Below are 17,813 nucleotides of genomic sequence, written 5' to 3' on the forward strand. Positions count from 1 at the left end.
ATAAATACTGGGGTAATTATGATCTAAAATATGTTATCGAAAGAGAAGGAAAATTCAGGATTTCATACTAATCAGTTTACTTAGGTAATTTTTATTTCATCTCTTCAATTATCCTTTGCAGTCAGAATTATAGAGTTCTGTGGCTGACAAAGTACCATTTAAAAAAAAAAAAAAAACATGGGGAGGAAGGGAAATAAAGACAGGAATGTTGAGAAAAACATTGAAAAGGACAAAAGTAGAGGTGGAAAGGAAGCTAATAAGTAGCAAAAGTCTGAGGACAGGTCAGAACCAAAAGTCCCAAGGGAAAGGTTAGAGGGTTCAAAGGCAAGTAAGGCAAAGAGGAGGCAGTTATTTTAGGAAAGTGCAAGAAGAAACCTTCAGTCCCTGAGCATTTACTGGACACTGTCAATAGGCCAGATAACTTGCTAGGTGCTGGGAATACAAAGATTACTGGCTGCCTCTCAATACTCCTTTTTTTCATCCTTAGGCACAGAACCCCAGTTGCAAGCTGGGTGCATCACCACCCAGGTTTAAAACCACATTTCCCAGCCTGCCTTGCAGCTGGTGTGATTAAATTCTACACTGTGAGTCACAAAGGGACACAGTGTATGAAATATCCTTGATGTCTGTTTGAAGGCAGTTGATTCAATCAACTGGCTGCAACAGAGATGCTTCTGTAGCATCTTGGATTATGAGGTGGCCTTGAAGATGGAAACCATGATGGTGTAGAAATACTGAAGGATCTTAAGAGAATACATCCTTAGATGTTAAGCCATTATTTTTCATGTCTCAGTTATTCACAGCCTAATGCAATTATCTAATTGATATTTCCAATAGTATTCTTAATCCAAAGGGAACATTAAGATTATTTTAAATTCTTCTGAGCCACAGCATCACACTGAGTAAACTTCTTCATCTAATTTCCTGAGTTATAACTGATCACGTCAGGATTATTAATATTTACCCCCAACTGCTTAACTGGCAGAAATTAGAAAATCTCTTGATTTTTCTTCCTATAATTTATCTTTATCCACTCAGGACACTTAAAACTCAGAGTACTTGTATTATCTTGCGACTTAGAGACTTAACAGAATAGAGATCATTTAAAAGCATTAAGTAAAACCAGTTCAACATTAACTTCACTTCTCCAATTTATAAACACCTCTATTTATTCATGCCTTTGGTCTTCTGTCTTTACAACATTGTATCACAGAGCTCTGCCCTCAATCACACGGTAACTGAATTTGTTACAATTCTTTGGTATAGGACCTTGTTGAATTATTTTGGAAATTTTAAATCATTTCCATCATCCTTTATTAAGTGTCAGAGAAAAGCCAAGTGTAGAGGTTAAGTAGTCAGGTTTTTTTTTTTTTTTTTTAATTTTTATTTATTTGTTTATTTATTTATGGCTGTGTTGGGTCTTCGTTTCTGTGCGAGGGCTTTCTCTAGTTGCGGCAAGCGGGGGCCACTCTTCATCGCGGTGCGCGGACCTCCGTGGCCTCTCTTGTTGCGGAGCACAGGCTCCAGACACGCAGGCTCAGTAATTGTGGCTCACGGGCCTAGTTGCTCCGCGGCATGTGGGATCTTCCCAGACCAGGGCTCAAACCCGTGTCCCCTGCATTGGCAGGCAGATTCTCAACCACTGCGCCACCAGGGAAGCCCAGTAGTCAGGTTTTGATGTTAGACAGACAATAACATCTTTCTCTAACTAGCTGTGTGACTTGAGCAAGTTTTTTTAATTTCCCTGAGCCTCGGGTGTCTTGGTTATAAAATATCCGCCATACAAAATACTACGGGACTATACCTCACTGACCCTTCAAAGTTAGGTGTGGCCAAGTAAATTGTTTTAACCAATGGTTGTGACCTGTGTCACTTCTGGACAGAAACCCTAAGAACCAGAGCATAATTCTTCTTGTTCTCTTTTTCCTTTGCTACCACAACCAGTAACGATTGAGACAGTACCAGAGTAAGGACGTGTAAAGCATCCCCTGCCCTCCCCACCCTGACACCGTCAACCCAAAGTGGACATGGGGCATGAGAGAATAATAAATCCTTGAGGTTTTAAACCACTAAAATTTGGGGGATTGTTATTGTAGCTTTCCCCTGTCTGATACAATATACAAAATATTTAGCCCATCCCCTTACACAAAATTAGTGCTCAATAAACAGTATCTATTTTTATCTTTAACATATCACTATTTTATCTTCTGTCTGGACTATTTTTACCACTCAAAAAAAAAATCATATAACAGGGACTATACTCTGACCCCTGGATTGTCAGTCATTTACCCACTAATATATGCTTACTTTTATTTGAGTCTATAACAATTAAACCAATAAATTGCATTTAAAACCTATGTTCTTCAATCCCTTTTAAAATCGCATCAAAAAGTATAAAATACTTAGGAATAAACCTGACCAAGGAGGTGAAAAGAATGAAATAATGCTGTTTGCAGCAACATGGATGGGCCTAGAGATTATCATACTAAGTGAAGTAAATCAGACAGAGAAAGACAAATATCATATGCTATCACTTATATGTGGAATCTAAAATATGATACAAATGAACTTATTTACAAAACAAAAACATACTCACACAGACACAGAAAATAAATTTATGGTTACCAAAGGGGAAAGGGGGTGGGGGAGGGATAAATTAGGAGTTTGGGATTAGAGATACAAACTACTATATATAAAATAGATAAAAACAAGGTCCTAGTATATCACAGGGAACTATATTCAATATCTTATAATAAGCTATAATGGAAAAGAATATGAAAAAGAATATATACATATATAAAACTGAATCACTTTGCTGTACACCAGAAAGTAATACAACATTGTAAATCAACTATACTACTTCAATAAAAAATTTAAAAATATATAAAACCTATGTTCTCACCATTGTTAAGAAGATTCCAAATTCTGGATTTAAATCAACGCAATCACCATCAGAAAAAATGAACTGTTTTTTTCTCTCTTTTCTTGCTGTCAAAACAATGTAAATTTGTTGGGCTGCTACTGATAATACAGGCAATTCAATTCTGTTAAACTCATCAAAACAGCCCCAAGAACCAGACTGTGCAAGACCTGGTATGAAAAACAGTTAATCTGATAAGTTTTACTTTGTAATATACCTTCTTGATGGCAATCATTTCTCCAAAGCACTCTCAAACAATTTTATATTGAAATACAATTTATGTAAATTTCATACCTGGCTGTTTACAAAGACTTAGTTAATTCCAGTGATATACAAAGGTTTAATTATTTGTACATCATCACCAAAACAATGAAAACAGTACACTGCCAAAATGAAAGTATAGACACATCATTACACCAGGGATGCTGAAGGGTGACAAAATTTGATTCAGTCTGGATGTGCCACCTCCAGTGGGGATGGGGGTGAAGCAGCCATAATATTTGGGGAAACTAACAAAATAACGGATGCCCCGTCTGGGTCAGACCACTCTGTTCCTTTCTTGTTGCAATGAGAGAAATGCCAGGAAGCTAGGTGAGACAGGGAATGGTCAAAAGGATGTTTATTTATTTCTTACAAAACCCAGCATGAAGGAAGACCTGGATATTGGGAACATTGCTCCTGTCTATTCTCTAAGGATGAAAACCTTCATTATCTTCAACTGCATGAAATGCTCTTCTTTCTTTTATTATTGCTTCCCCCCACCTACCACCCCCCCAAAACACACACTTTTTCTTCTCTCTCCTTTGGGAATTTCCATTACGTGGATATTGGAACTTATATATCTATCCCTATGGCCCTTAAATTTTTCTTTCAAACTTTCCATTTCTTTTTGCAATGTACTCTCTTGGCTATATATTCCAACTCAAGAGAGGTTTTTTGTTTCTGTTTTTTCTCAATTTTTATTTTCAAATTCTGATTAGTCCAATTGTTATTCTTTTCATAGCAGCTTATTTTTTCTTTAATTGGTTGTATGTGGTAAATTCTTGAATCTCTCTGAAGCCATTAATTTTAGTTACTTTTGCATTTTCTTTGGTTTCCTCTATTAATCAGTTAAGTGGTCAGTAGGTCTCTTTGCTGTTTGTGAGTGCCTCCTTAATGCCTTCAAATATTTTATGATACTTGGTTATCTCTTCATATGTGTGTATTTCCTCATTCCAAATGCAAATTCCTGTTTGCAGGATGCATGGCTGCCTCTGGTGATGTGGGGGAAGGGATGAGAGAGGCAGGAGAGCTTACCCTCTGGGTCTGGAGCATGAGGTCTGACCTGGTGCAGGGCTTGCCTCTCTGGCACAAGCCTCCACCTGGCACTGATCTTTGTCAGGACTCCCACTTCAGACCTTTTACATGGAGGAAAAATACTGGAGACAGCCACTTCCTTTTCTTTTTCTCTGCTTTCTGCTATAGTTTTGGCATTCTAGGATTTACCTTGTGCTCTAGTCTGCTTCTCTCAACCATCTTCAACCCTTAAGCCAGGAGTGATCCACAGAAGAACTTTCTCTTTGATTAAAAAGTGATTCTTTGGGTTTAATTTTTTTTAAAGGACAGGCAATTATAATGAATAATATAATGAATACCCATGTACCCACCTATCAAACCTTAACAATTTTGCTTCAGATTTCATCCTAAAGAATAAAATATTAGAACTACGGTTCAAGTCCATGTATGTCTCTCTTGGATCCACACTCCCTCCTTCTCCAGAGGTAACTTCTATCCTGAATTTGATGTCAATGGTTCCTATGCATGTTTTTAAACTACTGCTCTTATGCATGTATTCACAAACGCTACGTACTTTGCTCGTCCAAAATTTGTTGTGTGTGTATCTATTTTTCTATATATCTATAAAATACTATACATATACAGTATAGATACATACAGTATATAATCAAATTAATAAATTTGATTTATTTGCTGTTCTCTGAAGCAGTGCTACCAACTTACACACACAGAAGAAGTACCAAGGGTTAGTTTCTACACACCCTTACCAACAGTGGTTTGTCAGACTTGTCCATTCTTACCAATTGGCAAGAGTGAGAATGCTATCCCATCATTGTTTTGTATTTCTTAATGATTTGAAGAAAATCCTTCTTTCTTTTTCTTTCTTTTTTTTTGTTTTTGTTTTTTGGTCACGCCATGCGGCATGAGGGATCTTAGTTCCCCAACCAGGGATTGAATTGAACCCCGGTCCCCTGCAGTGCAAGCGCAGAGCCTTAACCACTGGACCGCCAGGGAAGTCCGAAGAAAATCTTTCTTAATGCTGGATATTAATCTTTTGTCAGCTATACATGTTAAAATATCTTCCCTCAGTCTGTAGCTTATTTTTTTCTCCTTCTTAGAGATGTATCACAAAAGACTGTAAAATTATATATATATGTATATACACACAACACACGCACAACTGACCCTTGAACAATGCAGGGGTTAGGGGCATGGACATTCCACACAGTCAAAAATCGATATATAACTTTGCAGTCAGCCCTCCCATATCCATAGTTCCACATCTAGGTATTCAACCAACCTGAGATCGTGTAGTACTGTAGTATGTATTTAGTTTAAAAAAATCTGTGTAGGGTTTCCCTGGTGGTGCAGTGGTTAAGAACCCGCCTGCCAATGCAGGGCACGCAGGTTTGAGCCCTGGTCCAGGAAGATCCCACATGCCGCAGACTAAGCCCATGCACCACAACTACTGAGCCTGTGCTCTAGAGCCCAAGAGCCACAACTACTGAGCCCGAGGGCCACAACTACTGAAGCCCGGACGCCTAGAGCCCGTGCTCTGCAAGAGAAGCCACCCAATGAGAAGCCCGTACACGGCAAGGAAAAGTAGCCTCCACTCGCTACAACTAGAGAAAAGCACGTGCACAGCAAAAAAGACCCAGTGCAGCCAAAAAATAAATTAAAAAAAAAAAATCTGTGTATAAGTGGACCTGCTCAGTTCAAATCTGAATTGTACAATGTATGTATATCCAACAGGCAGGTAATTAAAGATAGGAGCTGGATGAACAATCCCATGGTATCTATTAAAGGGATATTCTCTTACCCTGTTTAAATGTATCAATCTTTTCTCTATAGTTTGTAATTTTTGTATAAAAAGTCCCTTTCTACTCTGAGAACAAAGATATTTGCCTTTATTACCTTCTAAAAGCCATATATGTTTTGCCTATCACATTTAAGCATTTAATCCCCAGAACTGATTTTTATACATGTTATAGGGATCCAATTTTTATATACATAGGGATCCAATTTCCCTTGTTAAATATTAATCATCTATTGTACCAGAATGACTTATTGCAAAGTCTATCTCTTCATCTGGTTTTCAATACCACCTTTTTCCATATGTCAAGTGTCCCTGGCCTATTTCTGCATTCTCTACCATATTCCACTGGTCTATTTATCAACCCCTACCACACTCTCTTAATTATGTGCTAAATGATATCTTTCTGAAATTTTCATTTTCTTTTTTTTTTGTGCGTGGTTAATTAAAATAAAATTTATTTTGTGTATTGACTTCATATTCAAGTAAACTTGCTAAATTCGACTTTCTATAGTTTTGTTGAATTTTCTTTACTGTCTACCAAATCATTTGTAAATAACTATATTTTATATTTCTTTCTTTCCAGTCTTTGTATTTTTGTTGTCGCTATTGTTGTTGTTCCTTACTGCAACTGGGCAGGATACATAATACAGTGATAAGTAGAACTAATAGTAATGGAACTCCTCATCTTATATCTCATCTCAAAGAAAATGCTTTCAAATTTTCAATAGTGTGATGTTTGCTGGGGATGCCCTTTATCAAGTGAGCTATGTGGATGGATATCTGGGGGAAGAATATCAGGAATAGCAATCATATGGAGGAGGGAGTGTACTTCAGGATGTTTGGGAAACATCACAAAGGTCAAAGTGGCTGTAGTAGAGAGAGTGAGGGGACAGTATCGGGAGATGAGGTCAGAAGGTCACAGCCATGCAATGGGGAAGGAGCAGGTGTGACTGTATAAAACAATACAGGACCATCATAAGGATTTCGGCTCTTATTTTCAGTGAGGCCAGTGCCCAGCTTTCAGCAGAAGAGTGTCATGATCTGACTTACAATTGGAAGGAACCAGTTTTGAGATTAGAATGGAGAGCACAAGGGTAAACTCAGGGAGACCAATTAGGAGGCTTATTGGAGTAGCACTGGTGAGAGATGATGATTGGCATGAACTAGGATGACAGCAGTGGGGATAATAGAAGGTGGCTGGTGTTGGATGTATTTTGAAGGTAGAGCTAATAGTGTTTGCTGACAGTTGGATGTGAGTATGAGAGAAAGAGAGCTGTAAAGGATAAGTCAAAGATTTGTGTGTAAGTATCTGGAAGAATGGAGTGGGTGTTTAGTGTGTCAGGAAAGGCTGAGGAAGAAGTAGATACAGGGAGGGAAGACCAGGAGTTTGGTTTTGGATACAGTGAATCGGGACCAGTTAGATATTTAAGTGGTGATGTCAAGGAGTAGATATCAGTTGTATTATGTGAATCCAGAGTTTCAAGGGTAAGTCTGAGCTAAAGACGTAAATTTGATCATTTAGATAGTATTTAAAGTTTGGGTCTGCATGCGATCACCAAAAGAAGACCACAGAGCACTGAGTTCTGAGACTAAAGTGCTCTCTAATCTTTTTTCTTTGTCCATCTGAAACCACCTGCTATCTATCTTTCCAGATATTCTCAAAATGTCCCATCTGCTGGTGCCCCCCCTTCTTGTTTTCTAGTGTTACCATCCTTTTTAAAAATCTTTCAGGAATTCCCTGGTGGTCCAGTGGTTAGGATTCCATGCTCTCACTGCAGAGGGCCCGGGTTCGATCCCTGGTAGGGGAACTAAAATCCCATAAGCCACACAGCGTGGCCAAAAATAAGTAGATAAATAAATTTTAAAAATCTTTCATTTCAATGGGATTTAATGCAGGAAGGGAAGTCACATGTGTAATCAGTTTGCTATCCTGATCTTATCTCCTCCACCATTGTTTCAGGCAGTAATAAATTGATTCCATTTTCATAATCCAATACACATTCAACTCATGGACTGTAATGCCAGCAATAGTACTGAACAATATTAAACTGATGATATCCAGCCATTCTGACCCAGAAAAATGGCAATATCATATGCATCAACCTATATTAATTTTAGTTATGTGGGACACTATCATTTTAGACTTCTATCAGAAAATAACATTTAATTGCAATAAAAATAAATTCACCAAAAATAAGTGTTTGACACTTGCCTTTAAAAATCCTTCCTAGCCCCCTGAAATCCATTTGATCTGAGCAGTTAAACACGACCACATATTTTCCCAAGCATCTTCCCATGTCTTTCGTAGTTTCTGTTTTGCCAGTGCCCGCAGGTCCTGCTGGAGCCCCTCCCATGTTCATTCCCAAAGCCTGTGCCAAAGTGATATAACATCTGCGAAAGTGAATGAAATAAAACATTGTGAATATGGGATAACACATGTTACAGTAAAGCACAAGCAAAAGTCCAGTGTGATTGGAATGAGCTTGTTTGTTTTAGAATTTGAGCAGCCCACATAAGAGACAGGCAACCAAACAAAGCTGGAGTATCTGATATTCATTATAAGTAATACAGTGTTTGCAAAAACACTCAACTCTGACGTAAAAAACCTGCAGGGCTTCCTTCCATTGTAGTCACAATAAATCCCAAGTCAGAGAACCAAGTAAGCAGCAGTGTACTGGCAGATGTTTAACAATGGGCTCTCCAGGAACAAAAAAAAAATCTGATTTTTTTTTTGGCCATGCCACATGTCATGTGGGATTCTAGTTCCCTGACCAGGGATCGAACCCGTGCCCTCTGCAGTGGAAGCATGGAGTCCTACCACTGGACCGCCAGGGAATTCCTTAAATCTGATTTTTATGTCCGCTGATTTCTGTGGCATAAATACTTCCACCATGGCTGATAACAAGCTACCAATGTGATAGCACAAAACTGGGAAGAGATGCATGATGTTGGCTCTTGCAAGCTGGTACAAGCCAGCTCCAGCACACCACTGCAAGTAAATCGTTTTACTATGAAATGTTTCACTCATTTAGCCACTTGTAAAGAACAATTTAATGAATCTCCTTGTATCCCTAATCCAGCTTCAGTTATATTTACTTCAGATATAAGCAAACTTAGTAAAGCTTCGTAAGACATGAAGCTTTACATGTAAACATCGATTGAAGGGAAAACACCCTGAAAAATTTACGTTGCGATGGGACTGGGCATATAAAGGGAGGTTGGATGAGTCTAGAGGAGATTGAAGATATAATTTGGCTGTATCATAATTTTACCTGGAGGCAGCCCTATTTAAAGTAACAGCAGAATTCATTGTTCTATGACCCAATTTAAGTCAATTCTACAAACGTGTATTGTCTTCTATGCACAGCATATGGGACCAGGTAATTGCGGGACATATAAAGATGAAAAAAACCCAGCTCTTGTCTAGTGTCCTATATTGGAAAGAATGGTGAGGGGATCTGCCGTTGACTGATTATTCAGACCTGGCCAAGAAACATCACTTTAGGTATTAATTTCCACATTGGAAAAACCAGGAGACTAAACTAGACCACCTCCAAGGTCCTTTCCTTCTTTGCAATTCTAATGACCCCCTTTATGGTTCTAGAGACATTTGTCCATCTTGCAATCTAAACTTCATTACTAAATTACTCATAGTCAACATTCAAGCGTCCTTTTATTCTTTTATCTTTTTCTATTTCATAAAAATGTAATGTATATGTGCATTTAACTAACAATGATGGTTGTTTCATTGTTAGACTTTGATGAGCTAGCACGGACCCCACACGACAGCAATGCTTTTGTTAACATTTCAAATGCAATTTTTTTAATTAATTAATTTATTTATGGTTGCCTTGGCTCTTCGTTGCTGTGCCCAGGCTTTCTCTAGTTGCGGCGAGCGGGGGCTGCTCTTCGTTGCGGTGTGCGGGCTTCTTATTGCGGTGGCTTCTCTTGTTGCACAGCACGGGCTCTAGGCGAGCGGGCCTCAGTAGTTGTGGCTCGCGGGCTCTACAGTGCAGGCTCAGTAGTTGTGGTGCACAGGCTTAACTGCTCAGTGGCATGTGGGATCTTCCCGGACCAAGGCTCAAACCCGTGTCCCCTGCATTGGCAGGCAGATTCTTAACCACTGTGCCACCAGGGAAGTCCCTCAAATGCAATTTTAAAACAATTTTAAGCACATGACTTAATTACAGAAATGGAATAATAAAAATGGAGTTTTCTACCTATCTGTTAATGGAGTGATAACAAGACGATCAGTGCATCCCAGAAATTCATTCTGGTAAATAAAATCGACATCTGTAATAGACACCACTGTTTGATCCAAATCTTCCTTAAAGTAAAATCTACTCTGTTTTAGCCATTCAAAATCAGTAACTGATTTGATATGCATTTTTACCTTAAAAACATGAAATACAGAGATTAGTACTGAACTGCAGTAGCATAAAACACAAGCATATGGGCAGTTTTTATTCACTCATTCACAAATTGATTCTCATTCATTTAATATATATTTACTGAGTCCCTCCTTGGGCCTGACACTGTGCTGGGTGAACAAAGACAGACATGGTTCCTGCCTTCTGGAGCTGACAGAAGAGGACAAAAGACAATCAGATAAACAAGTAGTTGCAATAAACTAGGAAAAGAAACTCAGGGTAATGAAATTATGTAGCAAGAAGACCTCACCTAGTCTAGAAGGTCTGAGGGGGATACTTGGAGAATGAAACATCTAAACTAAACCCTGCAAAAAATAGTAGGAATTAGCCAGGGAAATAAAACAGCAGGGGTGATGGAGGTATGGGAGGGCAAAACTTTCTAGATGAAGACCCAGAAGATCTGACTGGCATGTTCAAGAACCTGAAAGAAGTTCAGTACAGCTGAGGCATCCAGGACTCTGGAGAAAGAGTGAGAGCTGAGGTTTCACAGGGCAGAGGATAGAGGTTGGGCATTGTTCTCATGGCAATGGGAAGCCATGAGAAATGGGAAGGGATTAAGCAGAGAAATGCATGGTCATATATGCACACATGACTTCTTGCACCAGCATTGTGGCCAAACCAATCAATCTGCCCAGTCATCAGCTTATACCCATGGGGCAAGAGGTACCGGGCTCCCACCACCATGGATGCAAGAGATAGAAACCGGGTGAGCACGTTTAGGAACAACATCCCACCGCCACCACAGTGCTTCATGACTTTGCATCAGCAAACCTGGAGAAACCCCAGTCCTGCCCACTCAGGGGAACCAACATAGGAAGTGGCAAGTGGTCCCCTTCACTGCTCCGCAACCCAGGGCCCACTTCCGGGTCATTCGACACTAAAAACAGGACTCTGGCAACTGTACAATGCTCAGTTCTCCATCTAATCAAGTCTTCATGCTATTTACCATCTTGCATTTTGTTGTTGTTTCATTGTTTATGATCTTGCTTCTCCCTCCAGTTAAGAATTCCTATCTTCCCTCTTAAAATACAGTTTGCATTCATCATCTTAAAAGAGCTGCTTTCAGGTAACATAGTCCAGTACCACCCCCAGGGGCTCTGTTCTCTAACACAGGACCCTCAGCCATGGAGATGCGGTCAGCTAGCTACTTTCAACAATCCATAAGGTGGTAAAGAGGGGGTGGAGGAGGAAAAAGTAAAGAAGAATAGCTAATATTTACTGAGTTGTTACTGTACATCAGTCTATTCTAAGCATTATACATGGAAAAATAATATGCTGGCCATGAGATCTCATTTTACTTGGAATGCAAACTGACCATGAGTTCAGTAGCAATTAAGACAAAAAGAAAACAGTTTCATAGTCTTAATTGTGTGTATATTTTCTTTTAAAAAATCCATTCTGTATAGAAAGTAAAGATGTGCTGAGCATTTTGATTTTAACAAGAAATTTCTTCCATGAAACTTCAGCTTTAAGAGTCAGTGAGAGATGTATAGATATCCTCAATAGTACATTCACAGCAGGTATAGTAATGGATTCCATATGAACGTTTCTTGAAGTGGACTTCAAGGAAAGCCAAAGTATAATGGTAATTGCAATTCAGTGAAAGCAAATCTGTAGAAGGCCAAAGCAATATGGTCTAAGTATGCGGCTTTTTGATGGTTAGCTTGAACCAGAGAAATCCAAGAACAATGTTTCCTGAACTTTAATACACATATGAATCACCTGGAAATCGTATTGAAATGCAGATTATGGTTCAGTAGGTCTGGTGGGGGGTCTGAAGATTCTGCTTTTCTAACAAGCTCCTAGGTGAGGCCCAATGCAACTGATTGTCATACAACACTTTGAGAGAGAAGGATCTAGATTACAGGGGAATAGGAGGACTACATGTCCTTCAATCTTCAATAAATACAACTTATCTGATCAGAACTTTTGCTACAAATTTGGAACAGGTAGCCTGGGATCATAGTCTCTAAAAAGGCACCCCAAGTTGCATGAATTATGTGTCTCTGATGAAGGAAAAAGATGCCTAAAAGATAGATAAAATCAAATAGAATAAAGCAGTGGTAGTTGAAGACAAAACTAGTCAAATGGTGCAATATCAAAGCCACCTGGGGCCCCTACCCCATAATAGATAACTACTGCTCAAGACCACTGGTTAGGGTTCTATTTCCAAAGGGAATTCAAATATCATCCCTCTTACTCCCACCCTGCAGAACTTTGCCCAAAGCAAGCCCATGATGCCCTGTTGGACACTATCAATTGAACAGCCATGAGAGTTCCCTGAAGCTTGGTTCTATTCCATCTGGACTTCTTTCACAGTTGGCTCATCTGTTGGAAGAGGTAATCTAGAAGACATGACCGCAGGTTGACCCACGAGCTGGATAGACAGGCAATTGGAGGCTCCTCATCCCCTTCCCTGTCCTTAGAATGGGCATTCTGCCCACTGTTCCCACAGTGGGGTTGTTTTCAAGGACGCAGCCTTGAGAGAGCAATGTGTTGTTGAGATCATCTGGATGGTATATGTGACAGTTAAGGCCTCTATATAAACTTAGAAAATTTTGGCAGACAAATGCAGAGATCTTCTCCTCTGTGGCTGCCCAAGACAAGCCTCATGAGTAAACTTCCTGGCTTATTAAAACTTCCACCTACCAACCTGGAGTAACATGCCTCTCTCTTCAGGCTCTCCTTGCCCTCTCTGTACAGGGGCCAAGTTATGAACTAACATCATCATAACTCATGACCAAGCCCACCTAAATTATATCACATCCCTGGTTATTGGTTTAATGAAACAATTAGTTCAAATCACATCAGTTGATTCCAGACTTTCAGAATGCCAAAGGTGAATATACACATATGATTGTTAAAACTTCCAAATATAGATATTTGTAGACATTGTATAGTTGTCTACAACTATACAACTATACTGGATAGTTGTGAAAAAGGACCAAGCAGATGGAAGGTTCATATAAGTTAAGAAATACGTATAATACTTAACTGTTCATTATTAGAAGCACTAACTTATTAATTAGAATACTAAATTATTTTAAATTAAGAAAAAAATACTTTACCAAGTCATCAAAAATATCTCTCTGATGCACATGGATGGTAATTAGAGTTTCAAATTTCACTCTATCAAACTTGCTCAGGTCATGTGTTGTCTGACCAATTAGAGTATTTAGAATATCCAAAAATTTCTGATTGGTCACTTGCATGATTTTCCTGTCATCTTTTGCATTATTTAAAGCCTCTTCTGAATCATGTGTCCACAACATCTGAAGTCCCAGAAGCCCAACCTACAAATCCAGAAGACAAATAAATTTACCAAATATTTAAAGCACATCTGCAATAAAATTTAGTGGTCACTTAGTCACATAAAGGTGAACAGTCTTACTGATTTTAAACTAAAAATGGGACATGCATTTCTCTACTCACAAAGGGTAAAAACATTTAAAGTTCAAACTACTGATTATTTAATTATTTCAATGTCGATAGATAAATAATAATTTGAACAATTGCTATGATTTATGGAATTATATGTGCGTTAATGGAAGATGCTTGGGAAATTTTTCTACAGAGGGCCTGAGACCCATATACCTTCACACAGTGATTTTTCTTTCTCAAGAAAAGAAATGGAATTAATAGACTACTGTGTATTATTATACAGCAGGGTTTTGCAAAGGTTTCTTTGCATCTTCTAAAAAGGATATGCTGCCTATCTCTTTTCTTAATCTTACACTCTCTCTAATATCCATATCTTTATCTACATCTACTTCTCTGTCTATATATTTATCTATGAGAGAGAGAGAGAGACAGAAAGTGAGAAGGGGAAAAGCTTGTCCTTTGTCTCCTGATGAAGGCATAAGGAAACTGTGAGTGGACTGTCACCTTACCTACAATTTCTGCTGCAGAAAAGGAAATAAAAGTGGTCAGAACATGCCGTACCCTCACCCCCTCACTGCAACAATTGTCCCTTTGGGAGCTTTTGTTCATCCTCAGAGTCAAGCAACAGATCCAAGATCATTTAGACCAAAAAGGAATTCCACATCTGGTAGGGGAAGGAAATTCTGTGAGGGCATGTGGGTACTGCAGGCATGGCATTCGATGTAGGTAAAGCAGGAATAAAACCCTTTCCTTATCCCTGCTTCCTCTGGAACTTCAATAATTTTACTGCTAGAGTAGTGGCCAATCCTGGGGTTTGTAGGTAAAGATAAATGAAGCACCTGGCTGAGAGGAGTAATGGGATGCAGAGGAAATAGCTGCTGTCAGGAAGCTCCCAAGAGCAAGCAGATTCTCTTTGCACAAAGCAAAGAGAAACAATACAGAAACAGTAGTGTAAGGCTTTCTTGATTTAAAGACCAAACAGACCTGCAGACCCTGCAAAATCACTACATAGAGGTACATTCTAAAAACTGATCTTTAAAATGATAACTATCCTGATATCTTTTGCACCCGTGGCCGCTGGCTTCCCTGCGCATTTGGTACTGCTGGGGCTCCCGCAACCCAAGCAGCCGTACCACCTCTGCACCCTGTCCTCACTGGGGCAGACCCAAGTGCTTTAGGGCAGCCCCAGGAGCAGACTCCTGTGGATGGCCCACACACAGAGGTGGGATAAAACCAAAGCTGAACCCCAGGGGTGGGGCGGCCAAGGAAGAGGATCGAAAATCTTCCCATTAGCTGCACAAGCTGCAGATTAAATCCCCGTGATCAGCTAGGTAGAACCTGCGTCCATGGAATATTTGAGTAGACAATGAGAGTTCCCACATATGAAAACGGTCTAGCTCTGGCAGCTGTGGACTTTGGGGGCAGCACATGCAGGAAATGGGCCAGAACAGAGTCTGAGTGGTCCCCACAGGGCACACAACAGGTCCAGAGAACAGCCCAGAGGTAGTGGAGGGCCTCTTGGGGACGCGGAGGTGGGCTGTGGCTCACAGCGGGAGCAAGGACACTGACAGCTTAGATAACATTATTATTGCTATTATTTTTATTATGTTTTGATTCATTCTGTTTTTGGTTCTTTTTTTGGTTGTTGTTCTTGTTTTGTTGTTATTAGTCTTATTTAGTCTTTTGGGATTTTCTTGTTTTTTAACATATCTTTTATCTTTTATTAATTTTTTTATATATTTCTATTTTTACTTTGCTTTTCAGTTGTTCTGTGTTCTTTTCCCTTTTATTCTTCTTTTTCTTTAACGTATTTTTTATTTTTTATATTTCTATTTCTACTTTGCTTTTCCTTTGTTCTGTGTTTTTTCCCTTTTTCTTTTTAAATCATTTTTGTCAGTTTTTGTTTCTTTGCTTTATTCTTCAGTTGGCACTCTGCTCTGGCTTTGTTTTGGGGCTTTTTGTTTCTGTTAGTTTTGTTTTTAATTGTTTGATTTTATTTTCAGGTTCTTTTATTTGTCTGGTTGTTCTCTTCCTTTTTGTTTTATTTTGTTTTGTTTTTGTTTCTTTTGTATGTGTGTGTTTCCCTGTTTCTGTTTGTTTGATTTTGCTTTTACCATTTGTCTGGGGTTTCATTTGTCTTTTTTATCTTTTTTTTTTTTTTAATCCCCTTTATTGGCATAATGAGCAACTTCCAGTGTCTTATTTCCCTGACTGGAAGTCGGCCTGAGCCTCTGGGGAGGGAGCGCTGAGTCCAGGACGCTGGACCACCAGAGAATTCCCAGTCCCAGGGAATGTTAAGCGGTGAGAGCTCTCCAGGAGGCCTCTATCTGAATACAAGACTCCATTCAACTGCCTGCAGCTCCCAGTGCTGGTCACCTCAGACCAAACAACAAACAAGACAGGGACACAAACCCACCCATCAGCAGACAGGCTACCTAAAGTCATACTAAGTTCACAGACACCCCAAAACACACCACCTGACATGGCCCTTCCCATCAGAGGGAAAAGACTCAGCTCCACCCACCAGAATGCAGGCACCAGTCCCTCCCATCAGGAAGCCTACACAAGTTACTGGACCAACCTCAGCATCAGGGGCAGAGAACAGAAGCAAGAGTAACTTACGATCCTGCAGCCTAGGGAAAGGAGACCTCAAACACAGTAAATCAGACAAAATGAGAAGACAGAGAATTATCTTGCAGACAAAGGAGCAAGATAAAAACCCACAAGACCAAAAAATGAAGAGGAAATAGGCAAACTACCTGAAAAACAATTCAGAGTAATGATAGTAAAGATGATCCAAAATCTCAGAAATAGAATAAAGGCATGGATCAAGAAGATACAAGAAATGTTTAACAGGGACCTAAAAGAACTAAAGAACAGACAATCAATGGTGAAATGAAAGTACACTAGAAGGAATCAATAACAGAATAACAGAGGCAGAAGAAGGGATAAGGGAGCCGGAAGATAGAATGGTGGAAATAACTGCAGCAGAGCAGAATAAAGAAAAAAGAATGAAAAGAAATGAGGACAGCCTCAGAGACCTCTGGGACATTAAGCACACCAACATTTAAATTATAGGGCTCCCAGAAGAAGAAGAGAAAAAGAAAGGGACTGAGAAAATATTTGAAGAGATTACGGTTGAAAACTTCCATAACATGGGAAAAGAAATGGTCAGTCAAGTCCAGGAAGCCCAGAGAGTCCCATACAGGATAAATCCAAGGAGAAACATGCCAAGACACAAATTAATCAAACTATCAAAAATTAAACAAAAAGAAAAAATATTAAAATCAGTAAGGAAAAAACAACAAACAACATACAAGTTAATCCCCATAAGGTTAACAGCTGATCTTTCAGCAGAAACTGCAAGCCAGAGGGAGTGGCAGGACATATTTAAAGCGATGAAAGGGAAAAACCTACAACCAAGATTACTCTACCCAGCAAGGATCTCATTCAGATTCGACAGAGAAATCAAAAGATTTACAGACAAGCAAAAGTTAAGAGACTTCAGCACCACCAAACCAGCTTTATAACAAATGCTAAAGAACTTCTCTAGGCACGAAACAGAAGAGAAGGAAAAGACCTATAAAAACAAATCCAAAACAATTAAGAAAATGGTTATAGGAGCATACATATCAATAATCACCTTAAATGTAAATGGATTAGGGACTTCCCTGGTGGCGCAGTGGTTAAGAATCCACCTGCCAATGCAGGGGACACGGGTTTGATCCCTGGTCCAGGAACATCCCACATGCCACGGAGCAACTAAGCCCGTGTGCCACAACTACTGAGCCTGTGCTCTAGAGCCCACAAGCCACAACTACTGAGCCCACATGCAACAACTACTGAAGGCCATGTGCCTGAAGCCCGTGCTCCACAACAAGAGAAGCCACTGCAATGAGAAGCCCGCACACCACAATGAAGACCCAATGCAGCCAAAAATAAATAAATAAATAAATAATTTTTAAAAAATGTAAATGGATTAAATGCTCCA

At 39.4% G+C, this 17,813-nt stretch overlaps 1 protein-coding gene across 1 annotated transcript in view; it reads right to left on the reverse strand.

The window, feature by feature from the left end:
• The window catches only part of DNAH8 (dynein axonemal heavy chain 8), a 333,978-nt gene that overhangs the window by 181,609 nt on the left and 134,556 nt on the right, over positions 1 to 17,813 (reverse strand). Inside the window, exons 41-44 of the mRNA XM_082412562.1 lie at positions 13,510 to 13,734; positions 10,232 to 10,404; positions 8,224 to 8,402; positions 2,903 to 3,090 (exon numbers count right to left, since the gene is read on the reverse strand). Of these exons, the coding sequence (XP_082268688.1) occupies positions 2,903 to 3,090; positions 8,224 to 8,402; positions 10,232 to 10,404; positions 13,510 to 13,734 (765 nt within the window). The remainder of the gene's footprint in view (positions 1 to 2,902; positions 3,091 to 8,223; positions 8,403 to 10,231; positions 10,405 to 13,509; positions 13,735 to 17,813) is intronic.

The sequence above is a fragment of the Balaenoptera physalus genome (assembly GCF_965194825.1).
Source record: "Balaenoptera physalus genome assembly, chromosome: 11".
NCBI classification, from domain to species: domain Eukaryota; kingdom Metazoa; phylum Chordata; class Mammalia; order Artiodactyla; family Balaenopteridae; genus Balaenoptera; species Balaenoptera physalus.